The sequence below is a fragment of the Mastigoproctus giganteus genome, chromosome 2, assembly GCF_048544385.1.
Source record: "Mastigoproctus giganteus isolate SK-2022 chromosome 2, ASM4854438v1, whole genome shotgun sequence".
NCBI lineage: Eukaryota > Metazoa > Arthropoda > Arachnida > Uropygi > Thelyphonidae > Mastigoproctus > Mastigoproctus giganteus.
The window spans coordinates 2,641,615-2,667,677 of NC_143576.1; the positions used below are offsets into that span (position 1 = coordinate 2,641,615).

Genomic DNA, 26,063 nt, shown 5'->3' on the forward strand with positions numbered 1-26,063 from the left:
ATACTGTCTCAGACCACCGTAGTCACCTTTATGAAAGCAAAAACCTTTCCCTTTATCCTTAATGGTAGTTACCTCTTTGAGTAAATCCTACTTCAGCAGACTGTGATCATTGCCACCTAGTGGTTCCTTTATCTGCAGATTCTTGATGCATGAAGAATCACTACTGATAATCAGATCAAGAGTATTACTCCTGATCTAGTTGCCTCTAGTTGCCTCTTGAACATGCTGCTGTAGAAAACAATCATCCAATAAATCCACAAAAGCCTTGCCAGTGTGTGAGTGACCAACCCACAAATTCCTGTCAATATCCGGGAAATTAAAATTTCCATTATAAGACACTCTAATTTACTGGCCCACTCTATTTCTCTGCACAATTGCTCATTATACTCATCAGATTCATTAGGCCTATAACACACTCCTATTGTCAATTTTGATCTCCCAGTGCTTATGTCACACGAAACAGACTCAACATTGCATTGTCCACCAACATCAATTCGATGCACTTCCTTAGATTTTATGTGTTTCTTAACTAATAGCATAACCCCTCCTCCCTTCCTGTCCTGTCTATCCTTGCTGTACACACTGTACTCCTCAAATTCCAGTTCTGCACTTCTTCTGTCTGTGTGACACCATGTCTCTGGGAGCAGCAGTGCGTAGCATACGCTACTTGATTAGACCGGGGTTCGAGCCCGTCACCACCAAATACGGACGATGCGGAAAGGTCAGGGAATGACCACCGCATATCCTGGAGCAATATGACCTTAGTTCCTAATGCTCCTAAAAACCAAATAACTAACAAATAACAAACAAACCATGTCTCTGATATCCCAACAATATCTGCCTTTGATGTCTTGACTAGCACTTCAAGCTCATCGAATTTATTAACTATACTCCTAGCATTGGTGTACATGCAACTGTTTCTACTCTTAGTTACCCTAACACAGAACATGTATTTACTTGTTCCACTATGACTGCCAGCAGTCCTGGAAATTCCCATTGCCTTGCTTTACAGGGTGCTGCCCAATTGCATTTCAATAGAAGTAGTGCAAGAATAATTTTTACCTCTGCCATCGGCTACTGTTAATCTATTAGTTAGTGTATCCCCCTAAGCTAGCAGATTTCCGACCCACCTAACTCTGCCACGATACCATCAGCAAATATTCTTGCACCTTTTCTATTTAAGTGTATCCCATCCCTTTAGAAGCAGTCTCTCCTGTTAACAAGCACAGACCAGACTGAGAAAAATTCTACCCCTTGAGCCTTACACAATCTCTCCAGGGCCGAAATGATCAACAAGGCTCTCATCATATACTTCCTCCAATCGTGTCTGGGCAGAATTGCAGACACTTTATATATACACTTCCATATTCAGTTTTAAATATAAAATATTTAAAATTGAATATGGAATACTGAAAATTTAAAACTTGCTATGAAATATAGCACACTGAAGTTTGAAAATTGAATATAAAATATGGAACGTCCCAAATTAGATTATAAATATTTTAAATGTTTAAATGATTCTGCAAAAAGAGTTTATATATATATATCCCTCTTAGTTTTTAAGTCCTTAGAAGTTATGTAGTACGTATATTGATGTGATAATTGTATAATTATCACATAGGATAGATAGAAGGGGTGGTGGTGGGGTAATGCTTCTTATCAGAAGCAGCCTGAGTGCGACAATAGCTTTCCCGGATTCAGATGTTTCACATGCTAGTATAGAATCTGTATGGTGTGAGATAGTTTGAAACAAAGGTATAATGCAAGTAGTAGTAATCTACAGACCAGGTGTTTCTGAAGATTATGAAGAAAGCCTCTACATGCAAATGGAATGGGCAAGTAAGCGTCAATGTCTTATTATGGGTGATTTCAATTTGCCTCTAATTGATTGGAGTAAATGGGAAGGAAACTCGACATGGGGAACAAAATTTTTAAATCAACTAGATGACTGTTATTTGTATCAACATATCAAGGAAAGTACTAGAAAAAAGAATATCCTAGACCTCATCATCACCCATGAATCAGATGACATAACAGGGCTGAGAGTAGAGGAACCAGTAGCAGGAAGTGATCACAGAGTTCTACGGTGGATGATGATGAGAGAGGTAGCAGCAGTAAAAGGCAAAGGAATGGGTTTTAATTTCAGAAAAGGGGTAGATTACATTTGATAGGAAAAGTGCCAATGTATCTCCCATACATAAGGGTGGCTCTAAGAGTGAAGTGGAAAATTATCGACCTGTCAGTCTGACTTCAGTGGTAGCGAAAATCATGGAGGCAATGATCAAGGGTGGAATTCAGGATCATTTGGATCGAATTAAAATTCTCAAGGATACTCAGCATGGTTTTGTAAAGGGAAAATCAAGTTTAACAAATCTGGTCAGCTATGCTGAAAGGGTCACTCATGAGCTGGATTTAGGGAATAATTTCGACACTGTTTATTTAGATTTCAGCAAAGCTTTTGACTCAGTCCCAAATGAGTTGTTGCTTTATAAGCTGGAACAGGTTGGAATCACTGGGAAAATTCTTAGATGGATAGCAGGATGGCTTCAGGGCAGGAGGCAGAATGTTGTGATAAATGGCTATTCCACAGATTGGGTTGATGTAAGAAGTGGGGTTCCCCAAGGATCAGTATTAGGACCACTGATGTTTTTAATTTTCATAAACGACATCGATGAAGGGATAGAGGGCATGATGTCTAAATTTGCAGATGATGTTAAAATTGGTAGAGTAGTTAATGATCACTGTCAAGCTGAGCTTCTTCAGAGAGACCTAGATAGACTTCAGGAATGGTCAGAAAAAGGGCAGCTATGCTTTAATCCAACAAAGTGTAAAGTATTACACCTGGGACACAGTAATCCCAAAATAACTTATTCACTTGGTGGAGTTCAACTAAACCCAGTAATGGAGGAAAGGGACTTGGGTGTTACGATACGGTCAGACACGAAATTCTCTGAGCATTGTAAACAGGTTGCAAGGAAGGCCCATGGTGTCCTATCGATGATATATCGAACTTTTGCAAGTAGAGATAGGGACATTGTTGTTGTTATTTGGTTTTTAGGAGCATTAGCAACTAAGGCCATATTGCTCCGTAGATATGCGGTAGTCATTCCCTGACCTTTACGCATCCTCCGTATTTGGTGGTCACGGGCTCGAACCCCGGTCTAATCAAGAAGCGTGTGCTATGCACTGCTGCTCCTGACCACCTGGCTACAGAGGCGCTAGAGAGATAGGGACGGGATAATCCCATTATATAAGGCTTTTGTTAGACCACACTTCGAATACTGTGTTCAAGTATGGAGACTGCACATAAAGAAAGACATCGAGCAGCTTCTTGAAAGGGTGCAAAGACGGGTAACTCGCCTGGTGAGATAGGCAAAAGGGCGTCCTTATGAAGAAAGAATTCAAATATGTGGGTTGTAGAGTTTGGAAACTAGTCACCTTAGAGGAGATTTGATTGAAGTGTTTAAGGCTGTTGTTGTTGTTTTTGAGAGGCTGTTGAGAGGCTGTTGTTGTTGTTTTTGGTTTTTAGGAGCATTAGCAACTAAGGCCATATTGCTCCAGGAATATGCGGTGGTCAGTCCCTGACCTTTCCGCATCCTCCGTATTTGGTGGTGATGGGCTCGAACCCCGGTCTAATCAAGAAGTGTGTCCACATGCTGCTCCTTCCCACCTGGCTATGGAGGCTCCTGCTCTGAGAGGCATCAGTAAAATGAATGAGGACGAAATTTTCAAGATTATAAATGATGTTAGAACTAGGGGACATAAATTACGGGAGGAAACGTTTAGATTGGAGTGCAGAAAGTTTTATTTTAGCCAGCGAGTTATAAATTACTGGAATAAGTTGCCTAAATGGGTGGTAGAGGTTTACAGTTTGTGGAAATTCAAAGGTCATCTGGACAGTACCTTTGGGTGAGGGAAGCGCATAGGATGATAGGTTTAATTTCCTTTTCTTTTATTAATTATTATTATTTTTTATTATATCATTGTTTTATTCAGGTTTCGGGTTTTTTTTTTTTTTTTTTGGCTGGTGCAGCATAAGCCATAGGCTTTCTTGCATCATGCGGCCATTACTAATACTAATTGGCTGTTCACTGTTACCAACTTAAGTGATTTTCTATCATAATATACTTGATGTAAAATGTTGAACAATGCATTAAGCACATTCACATGTTGACTGCACTGGCTGAGAACACGAGAAGACAGAGTCTGACAAAGTCCTTCAAAAAGGAGATTATAGAAAATTATGCTATTTTAAAATATCATAAAAAGATAAAGCTTTAAAACTACATTTTTGAATGGAATTCAGAAGAAATCCTAAAGCATATGTTTATTAGTAAATAACAGTGAATAATTACCCCAGGGGCCCACATCTGGGGAGAATGGGCTTGGCACACACAGGGTCCTGAGCTGGATATCATCATTCTTCTCTTTCTTGGTGATTCCCTTCTCTCTCTCTCTCTCTCTCTCTCTCTCTCTCTCAGGGTAACGCAGAAATATTTTTTATTTTTGGCTGGTGCAGCATAAGCCTCAGGCTTCCTTGCACCATATGGCCAATAATAATAACAATAATAACAATAATAATTGCTGTAATGGAAGTTCTGAAAGGCTTTTCCTTTGAAAGCATGCTACTGAAACAAATTACTTAAGAATTTGTATGCAAAGTTATATGAATGGCAGAAACTTGCATTATGGGCAAGTTACTGCTATGGTTAAAGGGGGTGATTGAGTGAGAGAAGACAGAGAGTTGTTATTAATGGACATTGCTCACTTTAACTAAATTGGTGGACTTCACTGGGGTTCATTGTTGTTTTCTGTATTTAATAATAATATTGGTGAAAGTATATGAGGCTTAATGTCTAAGCTGGCAGATAATATGAAGGTTAGCAGGGTGGTTAATAATAGTAATCACAGTAATAAAAGATGTAGAAAAATTAGGTAGTTGGACCGAGAATTGGAAATTGAGGTTTGACATTAACAAATGCAAAGTACTACATATAGGTAACAGTAATCCCAGATTAACATACCAACTGTGTTACTAGACTCGGGGTAGTGGAAAATGAATAAGTAGCAGTAATTCTGCAGCAGTTATGAAGTTAGCTGAGCAGTGCAGACAGACTGCCACGGCAACATGTGGTTTTGTCTATGATATACAGGAATTTTGCTAGCAGGGATAAGGAGGTGATTATCCGATTGCGTAAGGCAATAATCAGGCCACATCTTCAGTACTGCATAGATTTCTGGAGGCTTCATTTTAGAAAGGATGTAGAGCTGCTAGAGCAGGTACAGAGAAGGACAACAAGACTGGTGAGAGAACAAAGGTATACTCTTATCAAGAAAGGCTTCAGTTCTGCAAACTGCAGTGTCTGGAAACTAGGCATGTGTGAAGTGCCTAATCCCAGATGCTTTGAATGAGACTGAGCAAGATCAATGCTGATGCAGACTGAGCAAGATAAATGCTGATGGGATTCTTTTTCTTGCTCAGACTAGCATGTGAGAGGGTCATAAATTCAAATTGATGAAGGATAGGTGTAGAAAAGATGTGCAGAAGTTTGCCGTTGGCCAACAGGTGGTTGATTGCTAAAACAAACTTCTGCCTGATGTTGGGATACAAATAGCATGAATAAATTCAAGAAAGAACCAGACAAACTGTTAGAGGGGATGGACAGATGAAATCAGAGGGTTTTTTTTTTTTTTTTTCTTTCTTTTTGGCTGATGCTGTAAATGCTTGCTTTCTTTTATCATTTGTCTCTACTGATACTAAAACTAATGAAAGGGAATGTTTTGTAATCAAAAATTACTGCTTCATTTATACATGCAATAAATATGCATTTAGTCAAAGCTTAATAAAAATAATATGGACAATGTACTACACATGCAATATTATACTTCTGAAAAAGAAAACATTGGCTTCAAGCATGCAAGCAAGATTCAAGATAGGATAAAGCATTCCAGTCTTATTTATAACTATTGACAAGAAACTGGAAAATCATAGAAGTTTGAACAAAAGAAATCTCATATCAGTACTTTACAAAAATTTTGTTCGAAATAGAAACCAAAATTGTTCAATTTACAGGCGCCTCCGTAGCCAGGTGTGTAGGAGCAGCAGTGCATAGCACACGCTTCTTGATTAGACCAGGGTTCGGGCCTGTGACCACCAAATACGGAGGATGCAGAAATGTCAGGGAATGACCACCGCATATCCCCAGAGCAATATGGGCTTGTTGTTGTTGTTATTTGGTTTTTAGGAGCATTAGCAACTAAGGCCATACTGCTCCGGGGATATGCGGTGGTCATTCCCTGACCTTTCCGCATCCTCCATATTTGGTGGCTCATGGGCTCGAACTCCGGTCTAATCAAGAAGCGTGTGCTATGCACTGCTGCTCCTGCCCACCTGGCTACAGAGGCGCCAATATGGCCTTAGTTGCTAATGCTCCTAAAAACCAAAAATAACAACAGACTGTTCAATTTACTTAGGGAAATATTTTTGATAACAAAACCATAATTTGCATAGTTGCATTAATAAATGTTTAGAAATATTCAATTTATTTGATAATATTAAACAGATAATCTTTTACTAGATGTTTACATTGAAAAATATATTTAGGAATAAGAAAATTGTTTAAGCTAAAATTAATAATGTTTGTTGAAAGTATGAAGATCATCTGCAAATCTCTACTTATGTATGCATATCATCTATTCATACAAATATATTTCAGTATTCCTTTTTCGAATATCTGTTGTTTTTTTTTTAAAGAGTACAATTCAAAGAGTTTAATAAGATAATCAGAACCCGCGTGTGGTAAAGAGAGGAAATCACAGAATTGGCAAATGCTGGTACAAAAGACAAATACCATTCCTTAGAATTCCTCCTTGGTTAAAAGAAGTGCAATTTTCTTTCTTTTTTTATCTCCAATTTCCTTAGTTCACAAAGACTGAAAATAATTGCCACGTGTTTCACATAGAGAAAAGGAAAGATTTTGAATTGTGTGGTTTTACCCGAAAACAAGAAATCCAATAAGAACAACAACAATTCATGTGCATTTGATTTTATTTCTTAAATTAACTGAACATTTTCTTTTCTGTGATTAATGGCAGTAAAAAAGGAAATAAATAATTATCTTGTTACCAATTACAGTAACACTCCTACTTACAGTACTCTCCTGCCAATTTAATGCTCTTTTCTTCTGATCCTATGATAATCTGTTCAACACCATACAGTTTTTTTAAGTCAATAGAGCTTTAAATGTTGTCCTGCTTTTATCATAATTTTAAGGTCTTAAATTTTTTAGACTCTTTCAAGATTTTACACTTTATCACTAAATGTGTAGAATGTTACAAAGTTTCATAATCATAATTACCAAACATTGTTTTCTTTCCTAGGTGTTACTGATATCTGACTAAAGGAAAAAGTTATGGTAATTAAGAAGTTCGAGTGTATTATTTAGCAGGCTGAAACAAAATCACTTGCCACAATTTATTGCTGTTGTGCAAGAAAATATGGAAAATCACTACAAACGAGGTAAGACACTAGCTACAAACATTCCTGAAAACCATATCATCCAAACATTTATCAAAAGCCCATCGAAGTGAGCAAGATGAAATTCACATGAACTACTGAATTCAAAATTATGTTGAAAAAAATTTTATGGAAAGACAGCAAATCTCTATAGCATATATGCTTCACAGATGAGTCAACAGTCCACAAAACAAGAAAAGTTAACAGATATGATGTCCACATCTTGGGAATTATAGAAAAATTTGAGGGAAAGATCAACAACCAATTGTGCTGAAAACAAATACAGTCCACTGTCATTTTTCAAGCTGAGGAATCACAGAAAGCAAGCATATACAGAAATAGACAAAAAAAAAAACTTCCCATTTCCTCTATCCATTCCTGCCAATAGTTTGTCTAGTTCTTCCTTGATTACATTTAAGCTATAAACTTCCACAACAGACTGAAGTTTGTTCCAGTAATCAACCACGCACTGGCTATTTGAATTTATGCCCACACATGTGCATAATCTGGGAAAGAGGAAGAATACAATTAGCAGAGCATACTCAAATGATTCAAAACCTTAAAAACTAAATAAGATCACCTTCCTGCAATTTACAGAACTGGAACCTTTCCTAGTAAGAGCACCCTAATCTCATTGCCTTTCTCTGTACAGGTCTGGAAGCCTTCATAAAATGAGGCTTCCAGACCTGTATGCAGTACTCAAGATGTAACCTGACCACTGCCTTATACAATGGTATAATCATCTCCTCATCTACTAGCAAAATTCCTGTATATATCATTGGAAAAACCACAAGCTGTGCTAGCAGCCTGTCTGCACTGTCAGAGAACTTCATATCTGGCTGCACAATTACCCCCAGTACCTTTTATTTTTCACTACCCTGAGTGTAGTACCACCGATTTAGTACATTACTCTGGAATTACTGCTGGAATTATTCAAAGTTAAATTTCAATTGCCATTTCTCAGCCCAACTGCCTAATTTTTCTAGATTCTATTGTAGTAGCACACCATCATTCCTATAATTAACCACACTTCCTACCTTCATATTATTTGAAAACTGCCATTATGCTTATCATCTATATCATTGATAAATACATGGAAAACAACAATGGGCCCAACACTGAACTTTGGGGGACACCACTAATACCATCACTCCACGAAGGGCAAGCTCCATTGATTACAACTCTGTGTCTTATTATTATTATTAGCCATATGGTGCAAGGAAGCCTGAGGGTTATGCTGCAACAGCCCAAAAAAAAAAAAAAATCAAGTTACCCTGAGAGAGAGAGTCAGAAGAAGAAAGGAATCACCAAGAAAGCGAAGAATGATGATATACACTTCAGGATCCTAGGTTTGCCAAGCTCATTCACCCACTCAACCATTTCTTTATCCAGAGCAGCAACTTGCACTGAATGACACACTGCTCCAAGTTATAAATCAGTCTTTTATATTCAGTATGTACAGCAGTCTTCCATGTGCAACAGTATCTAAAGCTTTCCTTAAATCCAAGCATATGATATCAAAATTATTTGTTGCATCCAGTTTCTATGTGACAATATAGCAGGATCAAATCAAACTGAGCATAAAAGATTTCCCCCTGAACAAACCCATGCAGTTTCTGATGTATAACTGCGGTCCTGTCTAGATGATCTTGCAATAAGTTGAAAAAAAGCCGTGAATTAGGGTTGAATTTGAAAGTGTCTGCAATTCTGCCTAGACATGGTGGGAAGGAATATATGATGAGAGCCTTGTTGATCAATTCGGCCCTGGAAAGATTGTGCAAGGCTCAAGGGATAGAATTTTTTCAGCCTAGCCTGTACTTGTTAACAGGAGAGACTGCTTCTACAGGGATGGGATACACTTAAATAGAAAGGGTGCAAGAATATTTCCTGATGCTATCGAGGCAGTGTTAGGTGGGTCAAAAATTGCTAGCTTGGGTGGGGGATACAAGGACTAATAGATTAACAGTAGCTACTGGCAGAGGTAAAAGTGATTCTTCATCACTTACAACTGTTCAACCATCAATATCCAGTGGACCAATGTGATTCATTACTTTCCTTCTAGAGTTTACATAGGTAATAAACTCTTTTCTGTTTTTCATTGCATTCTTTGCCAAGGATTTCTCATAATCTGCCTTTTCTTGCCTAATCTCCTTTGTGACTTGGTTACAGACCAGCTTATATCTATCATAGACACCTTCAAATTTAACACTAATTCACGGCTTTCTTTCAACAGTGACCTGTACTTGTTATGTAACTCTGCCGGTCTCCTACTCTTAATAATAACTCAGAGGAAAGTGGAGGAGAAATTGTTGAGGATAAACAAAAAAAAAAGGCACCCAGGGTGGATGGGATCTATCCAGTTATATTAAAGGAGGCAGCAAATGAAGTAAGAAAACTCATAGCCATAATTATGAGACCTTCTTTGCACTCAGGGGAGGTACCCATAGACTGGAGTTGTGCAAATGTCACCACAATTCACAAAGGCTGACACAAGTAATTATAGTCCTGTGAGTTCAACTTCTGTTACAGGAAAATTAATGGAGGCACTGGTTAAAGAAGCACTGCAGGATCATCTACACAAGACTTCAGTTATAGCTCGGACACAGCATGGTTTTGTTAAGGGAAAGTCTTGCCTGACCAAATTGATTGGATACTATGATGCAGTCACAAAAGAACTGGATGCAGGGAATAACTTTGATATTATATATTTGGATCTTAGAAAGGCTTTTGATACTGTTGCACATGGAAGACTGCTGCACAAATTGAAGCAGTGTGGCATTGTAGGCAAATTGCTGCTATGGATAAAGGGATGGTTGAGGGGGAGAAGACAGAGAGTGGTAATCAATGGACATTGGGGGGATACAAAGACTAATAGTTTAACAGTAACCGCAGGCAGAGGTGAAGGTGATTCTTGCACAACTTCTATTAGAATAAGAAGCGTCCTGGAGCGAGGGGTGTTGGGGGTTTCAGGGACGGATGGCAGTCATCATGGAATAGTTGGGTATATGGGATGTGTTAGGGTAACAAGGAGTAGGAATAGGAGCATGTATGCTTGCATGTATACCAATGCTAGAAGTATAGTAAATAAATTTGATGAATTTGAAGTGTTGGTCAAGACATCACAGGCGGATATTGTTGGGATAGCAGAGACGTGGTGTCACAAAGATATAAGGAAGGCAGAACTGGAATTTGGGGAGTACAATGTGTACAGAAAGGATAGACAGGACAGAAAGGGAGGGGGTGTTATGCTGTTAATTAAGAAAAACATAAAATCAAAGGAAGTGCACCCAGTTAATATAGATGAACAGTGCTCTGTTGAGTCAGTTTGGTGCGAGATAAGCACTGCGAAAGGAAAAATAAGGGTAGGAGTGTGTTATAGGCCTAATGACTTGAATGAGTACAATGAACAATTGTACAGAGAAATAGAGTGGGCCAGTAAATCTGAATGTCTTATAATGGGGGATTTTAATTTCCCAGATATTGACTGGAACTTGTGGGTTGGTCACTCACACACCAGTCAGACTTTTGTGGATTTATTGGATGATTGTTTTCTGCAGCAGCATGTTCGAGAGGCAACCAGAGAAAGTAACACTCTTGATCTGGTTATCAGCAGTGATCATTCGTGTATTAAGAATTTGCAGATAAAGGAACCACTAGGTGGCAGTGATCACAGTGTGCTGAAGTGGGATTTACTCAAAGAGGTAACTACCGTCAGGGGTAAAGGAAAGGGTTTTTGCTTCCGTAAAGGGAGTACAGTGGTCTCAGACAGTTTTTAAATTCTGTACAGTGGTCTCAGACAGTTTTTAAATTCTGTACAGTGGGATCAACTGACGATGTTACCAACAGTAAATTCTAAGTGGGAAGCATTCAAGGAATTAATCGTGGAAGCTACTAGACTTTATATACCGATTAAGAAATATCGTTCAAGGTTTAGGCCTAAATGGTTATCAAATGAACTAATGAGACTCGTGACAGAGAAGAAAAATGCATGGGATGCATATAAATTATCAGGTGACGCAGAAGCCTGTGGCAGATATAAGCTAGTCTGTAACCAGGTCACAAAGGAGGTTCGGCAGGCGAAGGCGGATTACGAGAAATCTTTGGCAAAGGATGCTAAGAAAAACAGCAAGGATTTCTTTACTTATATAAACTCTAAAAGGAAGGGGATGAATATGATTGGTCCACTTGACATCGATGGTTCGACTGTTGATGATCCTGCTCAGATAGCAAACAAACTGAATGAGTATTTTGCATCTACATTCACACGTGAGGAACTTTTACAGTTTGAAAATGGAAGAAGGTTATCAAATTGTAGCAGTGTGCTTAATGATTTTGTAATAACTGAGACCAAAGTGGAGGAGAAATTGTTGAAGTTAAACATAAGAAAGGCACCTGGGGTGGATGGGATCTATCCAGTTATTTTAAAGGAGGCGGCAAAGCAACTAAGCAAACCCTTAGCCATAATTATGAAAGCATCCTTGGACTCAGGGGAGGTTCCCACGGACTGGAGATGTGCAAATGTGTCCCCAATTCACAAAGGTGGATCGAAGGGTGACACGAGTAATTACAGACCAGTTAGTTTAACTTCTGTTCCGGGTAAAATAATGGAGTCACTGGTTAAAGATGCATTGCAGGATCATCTAGACAAGACTGCAGCAATAATTCAAACACAGCATGGGTTTGTTAAGGGAAAGTCTTGTCTGACAAATTTGATTGGTTATTATGATGTGGTCACAAAGGAACTGGATGCAAAAAATAATTTTGATATCATATACTTGGATTTCAGGAAAGCTTTTGACACTGTTGCGCATGGAAGACTACTGTACAAATTGGAGCAGAATGGTATTAAGGGTAAGTTGCTACAATGGATAAAAGGATGGTTAAGTGGGAGAAGACAGAGGGTGGTAATCAATGGGTGCTGCTCTTCGTGGACTAATGTTATTAGTGGAGTCCCACAGGGTTCGGTGTTGGGTCCACTGTTGTTTTGTGTATTTATCAATGATATTGATGAAGGTATATCAGGCTTAATGTCGAAGTTTGCAGATGACACAAAGGTTGGCAGGGTTGTTAATGACAGTAATGGCAGTGTGCTACTGCAACAGGATCTAGATAATTTGGGCAGATGGGCTAAGAAGTGGCAACTGAAGTTCAACCTTGACAAATGCAAAGTACTGCATATGGGTAGAAGTAACCCCAGAGAAACGTACCAACTGTGTGGTACTACACTTAAGGTGGTAGAAAATGAAAAAGACCTGGGAGTAATTGTGCAGTCAGATATGAAGTTTTCTGAGCAATGCAGACAGGCTGCTAGGGCAGGTCATGGGGTTTTGTCAATGATATATAGGAATTTTGCTAGCAGGGAAAAGGAGGTGATTGTCCCTCTGTATAAGGCAATGGTCAGGCCACGCCTTGAGTACTGCGTACAGGTCTGGAGGCCTCATTTTAGGAAGGATGTAGATTTGCTTGAGCGTGTACAGAGAAGGCAACAAGATTGGTGAGGGGAATGAAGGGATTCTCTTACCAAGAGAGGCTTAAGTTCTGCAAATTGCAGTGGCTGGAGACTAGGCACCTGCGCGGTGATCTGATTGAGGTCTATAAGGCCTTGAATGGGTTGAGCACGCTGAATTCTGATGGGATCCTTCCACTCGTTCAGATTACGAACCTACGGGGACATAAGTTCAAATTAAGAAAGGACAGATGTAGAATAGATGTGCGGAAATTTGCCTTTAGCCAGCGGGTGGTTAATTGCTGGAACAAACTTCCATCTGTCGTTGTGGAAGTTGATACGTTAAATAAATTTAAAAAGGAACTGGACAGGCATTTGGAGGGAATGGTGTGATTTTTTTTTTTTTTTTTTTGGCTGATGCTGCATAAGCTCCTACACTTGCTTTCTTGCATCATGTGCCACTACTACTACTACTACTACTACTACTACATTGCTAATCGTGAACTAATGTTATTAGTGGAGTCCCTCAGGTTTCAGTGTTGGGTCCATTGTTGTTTTTTGTATTTATAAATGATATTAATGATGATATATCAAGCTTAATGTCCAAGTTTGCAGACGATACAAAGGTTGACAGGGTTGTTAAGGACACTACTGACAGTATGCTTCTGCAAAAGGATCTGGAAAGGTTGGACAGATGGGCTGAGAGGTGGCAAATGAAGTTTAACATTGACAAATGTAAAGTACTACATATGGGAAACAGTAACTCCAGAGCAACGTATCAACTCTGTGGTACTACACTGACAGTGGTAGAGAATGAAAAGGATCTGGGGGTAATTGTTCAGGCAGATATGAAGTTTTCTGAGCAGTACAGGCGAGCTGCAAGAGTAGCTCATGGTGTCTTGTCAATGATATAAGGAATTTTTCTAGCAGGGATAAGGAGGTGATTATTCCCATGTATAAGGCAATGGTCAGGCCACACTTTGAGTACTGTATACAGGTCTGGAGGCCTCATTTCAAGAAGGATGTAGAGCTGCTCGAACGAGTACAGAGAAGGGCAACAAAATTAGTGAATGGAACAAAGGGTTGCTCTTATGAAGAAAGGCTTAAGTTTAGCAAATTACAGTGTCTGGAGACTAGGCACCGGCGAGGTGATCTGACAGCAGTGTATAAAGCCTTAAATGGTTTGAGCATGCTCAATGCCAATGGGATTACTCCTCTTGCTCAGGATAATCACCTGAGAGGGCATAAATTTAAATTGAGGAAAGACAGATGTAGGATAGATGTGCAGAAATTTGCCTTTAGCCAGTGGGTTGTTGGTTGATGGAACAGACTTCCATCCCTTGTTGTGGAAGTTGATAGCTTAAATAAATTTAAGGCTCAGCTGGACAGGTATTTCGAACGAATGGAGGGGTGAAGTGGAAGGGTTTTTTTTTTTTTTTTTGGCTGATGCTGCATAAGCTTGCTTTCTTGTATTATATGCCTCTACTAATGCTAATGTTAATACTTCTTTATGCAGCCCATCATTTTCCCTGGACAGAAGTTTAACTAACAGATCTGTAATTACTCATATCATCCTTTGATTAAATTTGTGAATTGGTTATATATATGCACATCTCCACACTCCAGGAACCATCTCTGAATTCAAGGACTCTCATAATTATGACTAAAGGTTTCCTGATTTACTTTGCTTCCACCCTAGGTGGTAGATGACTTTCATCAACCGGTATAATACCACCACTTTGCTTATTAAACTTTGCTCTAGAGACTAAACATGGGTTTAGTCTCTAGAGCAAACTTTGAATCTGATTGGTCCACTTGATATCAATGGTTCGACTTTTGATGATCCTGCTCAGATAGCAAACTAACTGAATGAGTATTTTGCATCTACATTCACACATGAGGAATTATTAAGTTTTGAAAATGGCAGAAGGTTATCAAATTGTAGCAGGATGCTTAATGATTTTGTAATAACTGAGAGCAAAGTGAGGAGAAATTGTTGAAGTTAAACATAAGAAAGGCACCTGGGGTGGATGGGATCTATCCAGTTATATTAAAGGAGGCGGCAAAGCAACTAAGTAAACCCTTAGCCATAATTATGAGAGCATCCTTGGACACAGGGGAGGTCCCCACGGACTGGAGATGTAAAAATGTATCCCCAATTCACAAAGGGGGATCACAGGGTGACACGAGTATTTACAGACCAGTTAGTTTAACTTCTGTTCCGGGTAAAATAATGGAGTCACTGGTTAAAGATACATTGCAGTATCATCATCTAGACAAGACAGCAGCAATAATTCTTGTTTGACAAACAAAGGTTGGCAGGGTTGTTAATGACAGTAATGGCAGTGTGCTACCGAAGCAGGATCTAGATAATTTGGGAAAGTGGGCTAGGAAGTGCAATTGAAGTTTAACCTTGACAAATGCAAAGTACTGCATATGGGTAGAAGTAACCCCAGAGAAATATACCAACTGTGTGGTACTACACTTAAGGTGGTAGAAAATGAAAAAGACCTGGGAGTAATTGTGCAGTCAGATATGAAGTTTTCTGAGCAATGCAGACAGGCTTCCAGGGCAGGTAATGGGGTTTTGTCAATGACTTATATAGGAATTTTACTAGCAGGGAAAAGGAGGCGATTGTCACTCTGTATAAGGCAATGGTAAGGCTGCGCCTTGAGTACTGCATACAGGTCTGGAGGCCTCATTTTAGGAAGGATGTAGATTTGCTTGAGCATGTACAGAGAAGGGCAACAAGATTGGTGAGGGGAATGAAGGGATCCTTTTACCAAGAGAGGCTTAAGTTCTGCAAATTGCAGTGGCTGGAGACTAGGTACCTGCGCAGTGATCTGATTGAGGTGTATAAGGCCTTGAATGGATTGAGCATGATGAATTTTGATGGGATCCTTCCGCTTATTCAGATTACGAACCTAAGGGGGCATAAATTCAAATTACGAAAAGACAGATGTAGAATAGATGTGCGGAAATTTGGCTTTATCCAGCGGGTGATTAATTGCTGGAACAAACTTCCATCTGTTGTTGTGGAAGTTGATAGGGTAAATAAATTTAAGAAGGAACTGGACAGGCATTTGGAGGAAATGGTGTGATTTTTTTTTTTTTTTTTTTTTTTGGCTGATGCTGCATAAGCTCCTACACTTGCTTTTTTGCATCACATGCCACTACTACTATATCTATTCTTAAACTGTCATTCCTCAATTTATATCTGTGCCCCCCTCAGGTTCTTAATCTCAGCAAGTGGAAGTATCCCATCAGCATTGAGCTTGCTCAATCCATTCAAGGCTTTATACACCTCAATCAGATCACCTCACAGGTGCCTAGTCTCCAGATGCAGCAACTTACAGAATTTAAGCCTCTCCTGGTAAGAGAACCCCTTTGTTCCTCTCACCGATTTTGTTGCACTTCTCTGTACTCATTCTAGCAACTCTTCCTAAAATGAGGTCTCCAGATCTGTATGCAGTACTCAAGGTGTGGCCTTGAGTACTGTCTAATAATCACCTGTCTCTGCCTGCCTGCATTGCTCAGAGAACTTCATATCTGGCTGTACAACTCTCCCCAGGTCTTTTTCATTCACCATCTCCCTGAGTATAGTACCATACAGTTGGTTCATTTATCTTGGTTTACCACTACCCGTATGCAGTACTTTACATTTGTCAATGTTAAACTTCAGTTGCCACCTCTTAGCCCATCTGCTGAATTTTTCCAAACCCTGTTGCAGTAGCATACTGTCATTAACAACCATGCCAACCTTTGTATTGTCTCCAAACTTGGACATTAAGCCTGACATATCTTCATCAATATCATTAATAAATACACAAGGCAACAATGGGCCCTGCACCAAACCCTGGAGGACTCCACTAATAACATTATTCCACGTAGAGCAGTGTCCATTTGTTACCACTCTCTGCCATCTCCCACTCAACTATCCCTTTAACCATTGCAGCAACTTGCCCTTAATGCCATACTGCTCCAATTTGTTCAGCAGTCTTCCATGTGCAACAGTATCAAAAGCTTTCCTAAAATCCAAGTATATGATATCAAAATCATTTTTTGCATCCAGTTGCTTTGTGGCCACATCATAGTATCCAATCAAATTGGTCAGACAAGACTTCCCATTAACAAACCCAAGCTGTATCTGAACTAGTACTACAGTCTTGTGTAGGTGATCCTGCATCACTTCTTTAACCAGTGACTTCATTATTTTCCCTGGAACAGAAGTTAAACTAACAGGTCTATAATTATTTGTGTCACCCTTTGAACAATTGGGGATACATTTGCACATCTCCAGTCCACGGGGACCTCCCTTGAATCACAGATGCTCTCATAATTATGGCTAAGTGTTTCCTTATTTCCCTCACTGCCTCCTTCCATATAACTGGATAGATTCCAACTGCCCCAGGTGCCTTTTTTATGTTTAACTTCAACAATTTCTCCTCCACTTTGCTCTTCATTATTAGAAAATCATTTAGCTCCCTGTTAGAGTTTAGTAAACTTCTTTTCTTCTGTCTTACAGAATTCCTCGTGTGCAAATGTAGATGCAAAATACTCACTCAGTTTTTCAGCTATCTGAGCAGGATCATCAACAGTCAAACCACCAACATCAAGTAGACCAATCTGAGTCATCCCCTTCCTTCTAGAGTTTACATACGTAAAGAAGTCTCTGTTGTTCTTCTTTACATCCTTTGCCAAGGATTTCTCGTAATCCACCTTCGCTTGCTTATCCTGCTTTGTGACTTGATTAGAGACTAGCTTATATCTGCCACAGGCTTCTTTGTCACCTACTAATTTATATGCATCCCATGCATTTTACTTCTCTGCCATGAACCTCAGTTCACTGACATCCATTTCGGCCTAGATCTTGAGGCGCCTCCGTAGCCAGGTGGGAAGGAGCAGCAGTGCGTAGCACACGTTTCTTGATTAGACCGGGGTTCGAGCCCGTCACCACCAAATACGGAGGATGCGGAAAGGTCAGGGAATGACCGAAGCAATATGGCCTTAGTTGCTAATGCTCCTAAAAACCAAATAACAACAACAACAACTAGATCTTGAACAGTATTTCTTAGTTGGTATGAAAAACCCTGTCTGGGAACACTGTAGTCACCTTTAAGGGAAAAAAAAAACCCTTCTCTTTACCCCTGATGGTAGTTACATCTTTAATAAATCCCACAACAGTGGACTGTGATTACTGTCACCTAGTTGTTCCTTTAGCGGCAAATTCCTAATGCATGAGTTATCACTGCTGATAATCAGATCAAGAGTATTATCCCCTCTGGTTGCCCCTTGAACATGTTGTTGTAGAAAACAATCCTGCAATAAATCCAAAAAAGTCTTGCTAGCGTGCAAGTGACTAAAAATCCCCCATTACAAGATATTCTGATTTACTGGCCCACTCTATTTCTCTGCACAATTGCTCATTATACTCATCAGATTCATTAGGCCTATAACAAATTCCTACTCTCATTTTCTCTTTCCCAGTGTTTATGTCACATCAAACTGACTCAACATTGCACTGTCCACCCATGTCAACTGGATGCACTTCCTTAGATTTTATGTGTTTCTTAACTAACAGCATAACCCCTCTTCCCTTCCTCCCACATCTATTCTTTCTGTACAAACTGTTCCCCCCCAAATTCCAATTCTGCACTACTTATATCTGTGGGACACTGTCTCTGATATCCCACCAATATCTGCCTTTGATGCCTTGATCAGCAATTCAAATTCATCAAATTTGTTTGCTATACTTCTAGCATTGATGTACATGCAAGTATACATGCACATTTTCTTATTCTTAGTTACTCTAACACAGCCCATATATTTACTTGTTCCATGATGACTGCCAACAGCTCTTGAAATCCCCAGCAACTTTCTCTCTAAGCTGCTGCTCATTACAATAGAAGCAGTGCAAGAATCGCTTTCACCTCTTGGCGCCTCCGTAGCCAGGTGGGAAGGAGCCGCAGTGCGTAGCGCACGCTTCTTGATTAGACCGGGGTTCAATCCCGTCACCACCAAATACGGAGGATGCGGAAAGGTCAGGGAAATATCACTGCATATTCCCGGAGCAATATGGCCTTAGTTACTAATGCTCCTAAAAACCAAATAACAAACAACAACAAGCTTTCGCCTCTGTCTACGGCTACTGTTAATCTTTTAGTCTGTGAATCTCCCGAAGCTAACAGTTTTCCGACCCACTTAACACTGCCTCAATAGCATCAGAAATATTCTTCCACCCATTCTATTTAAATGTATCCCATCCCTGTAGAAGCAGTCTCTCCTATTAGCAAGCACAGACCACTCTGAAAAAAATTCTACCCCATGAGCCTTGCAGAAACTCTCCAGTGCCAAACTGATTGACAAAGCTCTCTTCATATACTCCCTCCTATCATGTCTATGCAGAATTGCAGACACTTCCAAATTCAACCCTAGCTTGTGACTTGTTTTCAATACTGACCTCTACTTGTTAATTAAATCTCCTGAGCTCTTACTCTTAATGTCATTAGTGCCAACGGGTACAACAATATATACTTTTGTGCCCTTAAAAGATGATATCTGCTCTATAACGTCAGCAAATTTTGCCCCTGGCAGACATACACTGGTCCTATTATGCCTATCCTTTTTACATAATATATTCCCTGTCTCCCTGACAATAGAATCACCAACAATAACTCGTTCATGTGAGAACAGTGCATTCTGTCTTCAAGATTGCCGCTGTGTTGCCTGATCCACAGAAGTGAGCTGTGGCATTGAGTTAGGCAGCTAACATCTTGATGAGTCCCTCTTATTAATTTCCTCAAGAGCATCTACTCTCATACATGCCCATCAACCTCAAACATTCATACACTCCCATCAGTACAATACGCTGTTATTGTTATTTTTGTTTTTTAGGAGCAATAGCAACTAAGGCCATATTGCTCTGCGGATATGCGGTAGTTATTCCCTGACCTTTCTGCATCCTCCGTATTTGGTGGTCACGGGCTCGAACCCTGGTCCAATCAAGAAGTGTGTGCTCCGCACTGCTGCTCCTGCCCATCCAGCTACGGAGGCGCCAACAGTACTCTGAGTTGGTGCCTAATTTTTTCAGTCTCTGCACCTAGCACACACACAAAGACATCCTCCTTGGCTAGATCATATCCTATTCTAGACATGTCCACAAATATTTCACATTTCGCACATTTTTTTAGACTGCGATGTATTGGAGAATTGCCCCCTTTAGTTTGCCCCCAAGCCACAGCACTCTGGCTAATCTGTGAGCATAGCTGATGACATAAGGATTCAACACATACTGGCTTACTTGCTTACGAAAAAACATGCACTATATTTCTTTAGAACAGCTAGAGAAAACTTTAAATTAGCATACTAATGAGGGAATTAAATTTAAAAGAGAAAATCAGGTATGCATTAGTTTCAGCTGTAGTCTGGTAGTCCAATAAAGATCTGGACTACCAGACTACAGTTGAAAACATGTTGGTGAACTTAAGAAATTAGGCTGCAACACGATTGTCAAGGTAAATTTTTACACTTCCATATTTGGAAGTGTAAGTGAAGAACAGGGTAAGAGGTTTAAACAGGACATTAAACATATGGAGATGAGGTACCAGGGGAACTTGAAATGTCAACATCAGGGCTGATATTTGCTGGATACTGAAGAGGTACTGTACAGTAGAGGTATCTACAAGAAAACAAAACAGTAATAATGAAAGTTTGACCGAGTTTTTAAAGTGAAAGGCGACTTTTTAGTGTACTTTTTAATATTCTGCCCTTTTCAGTAGTATTTTATAGAGATGACAATGAATTGTCCAAAATTTTTCGGAAAATTTTACCAAATGCACTAAGGTAGCCAGCCTTACTATGTGAAGATTTGACTCCATCTGATTCAACTTTTCCATTCTCATTTAAGAGACAGCAGTTTCCTATTCGTTTGCTATAAATAAAAGTCAACGGCAAACGTTTCACACAGACAGAATTTCGCTTACTAACCCTGTATTTAGTCATGGCCAACTGTATGTAACAATGTCTCGGGTCAGATCATTCCAGCATGTTAAGATAAGGTTAGCAGAAGGGCATAAGAATATAAAAAATGCCGTTTTCAAAGAAGTATTATAGAGACTACGACATTTTGCAAGTGTAAAATTGTTATGCAACGTGCACATTTTGAATAACCGGAAAAGACGGTGAAACTAAAGAAAATTTATGTTTCCTCAGATACAAGAAATGAGAAAGGATTCCGCACATACTGGCTTACCTGTTCACAACAATACACGGACTACATTTCTTTAGGACAGCTAGAGAAAAACTCTGCTACCAACTGTGAAGTTTTCACAATGGGTACTGCTAGTCATCTTTAAAGGGCAAAAAGGTGACATATTTGTACATGTTGATAATAATGATATTATGAGTAGGAGATCTGAAAGTTTAATTAACAAGCACAGAGCAATTTTGAGAAAAAGTCAAGAATAAGGATTGAAATTGAAAGTGCTTGCAATCTTGCTCAGACACGATAGGAGAGAATACATGATGTGAGAGAAGTCAATCAGTTCAGCCCTGGAGAGACTGATTAATGTTCACTGGGCAGAATTTTTCTCAGAATGGTTGTGTTGTTAACATTACAGACTGTTTTTACATGGGGTGGAATATAGTTACACAGGAGTGAAAGAATATTTGCTGATGCTATCAAGGCCATGTTAGGTGGGCGAGACAACTGCTGGCTAGGACGGAACAAGCAGTTAGCAGATTAAGACAGCAGCAGCAGACAAAGATGTAATGATTTTTGCATTGCTTCTATTAGAATACATGATTTTGGGAATTTTAAGGCCAGCTAGGGTTCTTAATAGAACAAGCAAATGCACTGGGGGTATGTATGAGATACTAAGAGTAAAAACAGGTGCATGTATACTGGCATGTACTCCATTGATACCAATGCTACGGGCATAGTAAATAGATTTCATGAATTTGAAGTGCTAGTCAAGACATTATTTCACACACTGTGGGAACATTTCTGACCACTTCTCCTGTTCTGTGTGTCCTTCCTGTCTTATAACAAGGATTTTAACAATGTCTTATAACAAGGATTTTAACTTTACAGATGTTGACTGGAAATTGTGGAGTGGCCACTCACACAGTAGCAAGAAGTTTGTAGATTTATCAGATGATTGTTTCCTACACCATCATATTAGAGAGGCAAGAGAGCAGGCAATATTCTTGATCTGAATATCAGTGGTGACCCTTCATGCATTATGAATCTGCAGATAAAAGACCCACAAGATGGCAGATCATAGTGTATTGATGTGAAATTTAAAGATATAACTACTATCACTAGCAAAGGGTATGGCTTATGCTTTCATAAAAGTGAATAGTGTTTTCGGACAGTTTTAAATTCTATGCAGGGGAAGTAAGTGAAGAAGTTATCACTTACTTCCCCTGAAGGGGGGGGGGGATTTGTGAAAACTAACTTGGAACTGGTATATCAAAGTATATCTAACTATTCCTAATGTGACAATTAAAAATACTTTACATTAAACTGATATTTTTATTTATTCATTTTTTGCTATAATTTTCAATAATCAATTTTAAATGACACACAAATACACCCAATTTCTGAAGCTTATGTGCACAAACCAAAAACATATTTTAAATTAATTCATAAATGTGCTGATTTTTGAAGCATTATACCATATTAAGAAAACTAAAAACCATTTAAGGATTCATCCAACTAAAGTATAATGTGTATAATTTATGAAACATACAAATAGAGGTATTTACCAACCTCTAATACTTCACTGATGTGTGATAGCACTTTTTCCCATCTCTGCACTTCTGGTAGGAAAGGTCCAATAAATCGAGAAGCTGCCATACTTTGAAGATTCATTGCATTATCATCTAAGACCAAAAGTATTTCATCTACAGCAGTTAGTACAAAACCTCTATCCTCTGTACCTTTTTTGTATTTTAATACCTGAAATTTCATTGCATCCCAAGTATCAGAAACTTCTTTAACAGCCTATATTAGAAAAAAAGGATTAGTTGCAACGAAGAAAATTCATAAAGGCAATTCTGATTAAAAAATATCTAAAACTAACATTATTTTTCAACAGATTTTGTATATTAGTTGAACCCCAACATGAATACAAATGTATATACACCATACATACACGCACACTACACTACTATTAATATTCAGACATGAGCATATCTGCAAATTCACTTTTATTTAAAGGAAAAATAATGACATGCTGAAACCTTTGGCCTTCAGGATAAACAAGGTTGCTGCTCATTATAATAGAAGTAGTGCAAGAATCACTTTCACCTCTGCCTGTGGTTATTGTTAATCTATTAGACTGCATATCCCCCAAAAGCTAGCAGTTTTCCAATCCATCTAACACTGCCTCAACAGCATCAGCAAATACCGTAGAAGCAGTCTCCCCTGTTAACAAGAACAGACCACACTGAGAAAAATTCTACCCCATGAACCTTGGACAATCTCTCCAGGGTCTAACTGATTGACAATCTCTTGGACAATCTCTCCAGGGTCTAATTGATTGACAATCTCCTGGACAATTTCTCCAGGGTCATATACTCCCTCCTGTCATGTATGGGCAAAATTGCAGACACTTCCAAATTTAATCCTAACTCGTGACTTTTTTTCCAACATTGCCTTCTACTTGTTTAGTAATTCTGCAGATCTCCTACTCTTATGTCATTAGTGCCAACATGTACAATAATATCACTTTTTGTGCCCTTAGAAGATGATATCTGCTCTATAATATCATCAATTTTTGCCTGTAGTAGACATATCCTGGTCCTACTCCACTTATCCTTTCTGTACAATATATTTCCCGTTTCCCTGACAATAGAGTCATTAACAACTAGCACCTGTGGGACCAGTGCATTCTGCCTTGGGGGGTTGCCACTGTGTTGTCTGATGATCATGTGCAAACTCTGGTATTGAAGTGGGAAGCTGAGAGCTTGATGGGTTTCAATTTAATTCCTTCAAGGGCATCCGCCCTGTTCTTCAAGCTGCCATAGAGACCCATAACAACATTGAGTGTTGTTGCCTCACAATCATTACATTGAGCACACAAAAACATCTCCCTTGGCAGCAACATGACCCATTCCTGATAGCTCTGCAAACATCAAACAAACCATACATCTCATAAGGCTGTAATTCGGAGGACAAAAGCCCCACCCCAGTTCTCCCCAGAACCATGGAATTCCAAGTAGATTGAGTCCTCTGCTTTGCTGCTCTGGTATAAGGCATAAATTTTTTTCAAATTCAGTATAATTAAAAATACTACACTAAACAAATACAGGACTGTTAAAATTAAAGTATCCCTATGTAGAGGGCTCTGGAGCGAGTTCTAAGGCTCGTACTGAAGAGAAATTTGGATAACAAATACAATTACAAGTATAAGTACAGTTGGTATGTTAATCTGGGATTACTGCTACCCATTTGCAGTATGTTGCATTTGTCAGTGTTTCATGCTTATTATTGTAGTTTTTGAAGTTGCTGTTTGTAATAAAATAATATCAACTGATATTTATTTTCATTTCATAGCAACATATTGTATAAATTTGATAGTATGAATCAGAGCTGTAATGCTCAATATGTTCTACGTTGATATCAATATTTGTAAAATAATAAGAGAAGTTTACCTCAATATAATACGTAGAACATTTCCGTATGATACTCTCCAGCAATTAAAATGAAAAAAATCAAAAATCTTGACATTACATTAAAAAATAATTAAAAATCAATTGAACACAATTAAAAATCAATTTAATGCAATTAAAAATTAAATAAATTAGTTAAAAAATTAATTAAAATAAATTTAATGAAAAAAATTTTAATGAGAAAATCATTTTACAATTTTTTGTTAAATTTTTTAAAATATTTTTTAAATTAATTTTTTTATTTAATTTATTTAATTTTTAATTGCATTAGATTGATTTTTAATTATTTTAAATTATTTTTTACTGTAATGTGAGATTTTTGATTTTTTCATTTTAATTGCTGGAGAGTATCATACGGAAGTGTTCTACATATTATATTGAGATAAACTTTGCTTATTATTTTACAAATATTATATAAACAAAAAATAAAATTTCCTGTGTTTTTTCATGCATTTTATTGGTATTTTTTTTTTTTTTTTCCCTAACTTCCTGTTTTCTGTAGTACCTTATTAGTTTTACCAATGTAAGTTTTACAAAACATGGTACTCTTCAGGAATTTGTTTCCCCCTCCCACTACAGTTGGTGAAGGATTTCTGTAGCAAACTTGGTTTTTTGTTGGCTAGTTGAATTGCATAAGAAACCTGTGTTGGAAGAAGAAATGTACATTATTTCTGGAAGTTTCCAGTACTTCTCAGCATTATTAAGGGTTACAAAAATAGTTTTTCCTGCAGTGTCAGCTCTATAAATTTCAGTACATTTACCTACAAGAAGCCCCCCCTTGATTTGGATACAGATTAGTATCACTGGAATCTAATGTCCACACCTGTAGTTCCTTACTAATGGCATGTGATACATTGAGGAGAGCAGATGAAGACAGAATAATTGTCAGATAGTATGAAGCAGTTCAGTGAAAGCCCATAATAGTGAAATCGGACTGCAGATGTTTTTGTTTTTGCATTCATTAGAATCCAGCATGATTGTTGTTTGCTGCAACCCATGAGCTTGCTGGAAAGGGCCTTTAATATGCCACTTTGGTCTTTGCTTTGGTTGAGACCAGAGGTCCTGAATTCATCTGATCAGGACCAATCAGTTGGAAGTCTACTTGCTAGGCTCAACTGTATTCTAATAGATCTCCTTTCTTTTGGTCCTGGGAGTGGGTCAAGATCTGTTGGATGTATAGGTATAGTATCTATGTAACTCTGGCATCCCAGTTGCATAAGCATTACCTGCTGTATTGTGAATGGGTGTCCCATCGTATGCCCCATCAATGGGCGAAGAGTCTTAAAGATGCTGAATTTTTTCAGTATCTTTAAGATGAGTGAGTTGAATTTTTTCATCTTATTTTTATGAGTAATTTAAATTTTTCTACTTCCTCTTGGGACTCTACAACATCCATGTCTGAAAACAAAAAAGAAGATAGTATAT

The 26,063-nt window shown here is 38.5% G+C and overlaps 1 protein-coding gene across 1 annotated transcript in view; it reads right to left on the minus strand.

The window, feature by feature from the left end:
• Dhc98D (Dynein heavy chain at 89D) overlaps window positions 1–26,063 on the minus strand; it is a 971,787-nt gene that overhangs the window by 832,296 nt on the left and 113,428 nt on the right. Inside the window, exon 12 of the mRNA XM_090387912.1 lies at window positions 22,735–22,968. Within this exon, the coding sequence (XP_090244038.1) occupies window positions 22,735–22,968 (234 nt within the window). The remainder of the gene's footprint in view (window positions 1–22,734; window positions 22,969–26,063) is intronic.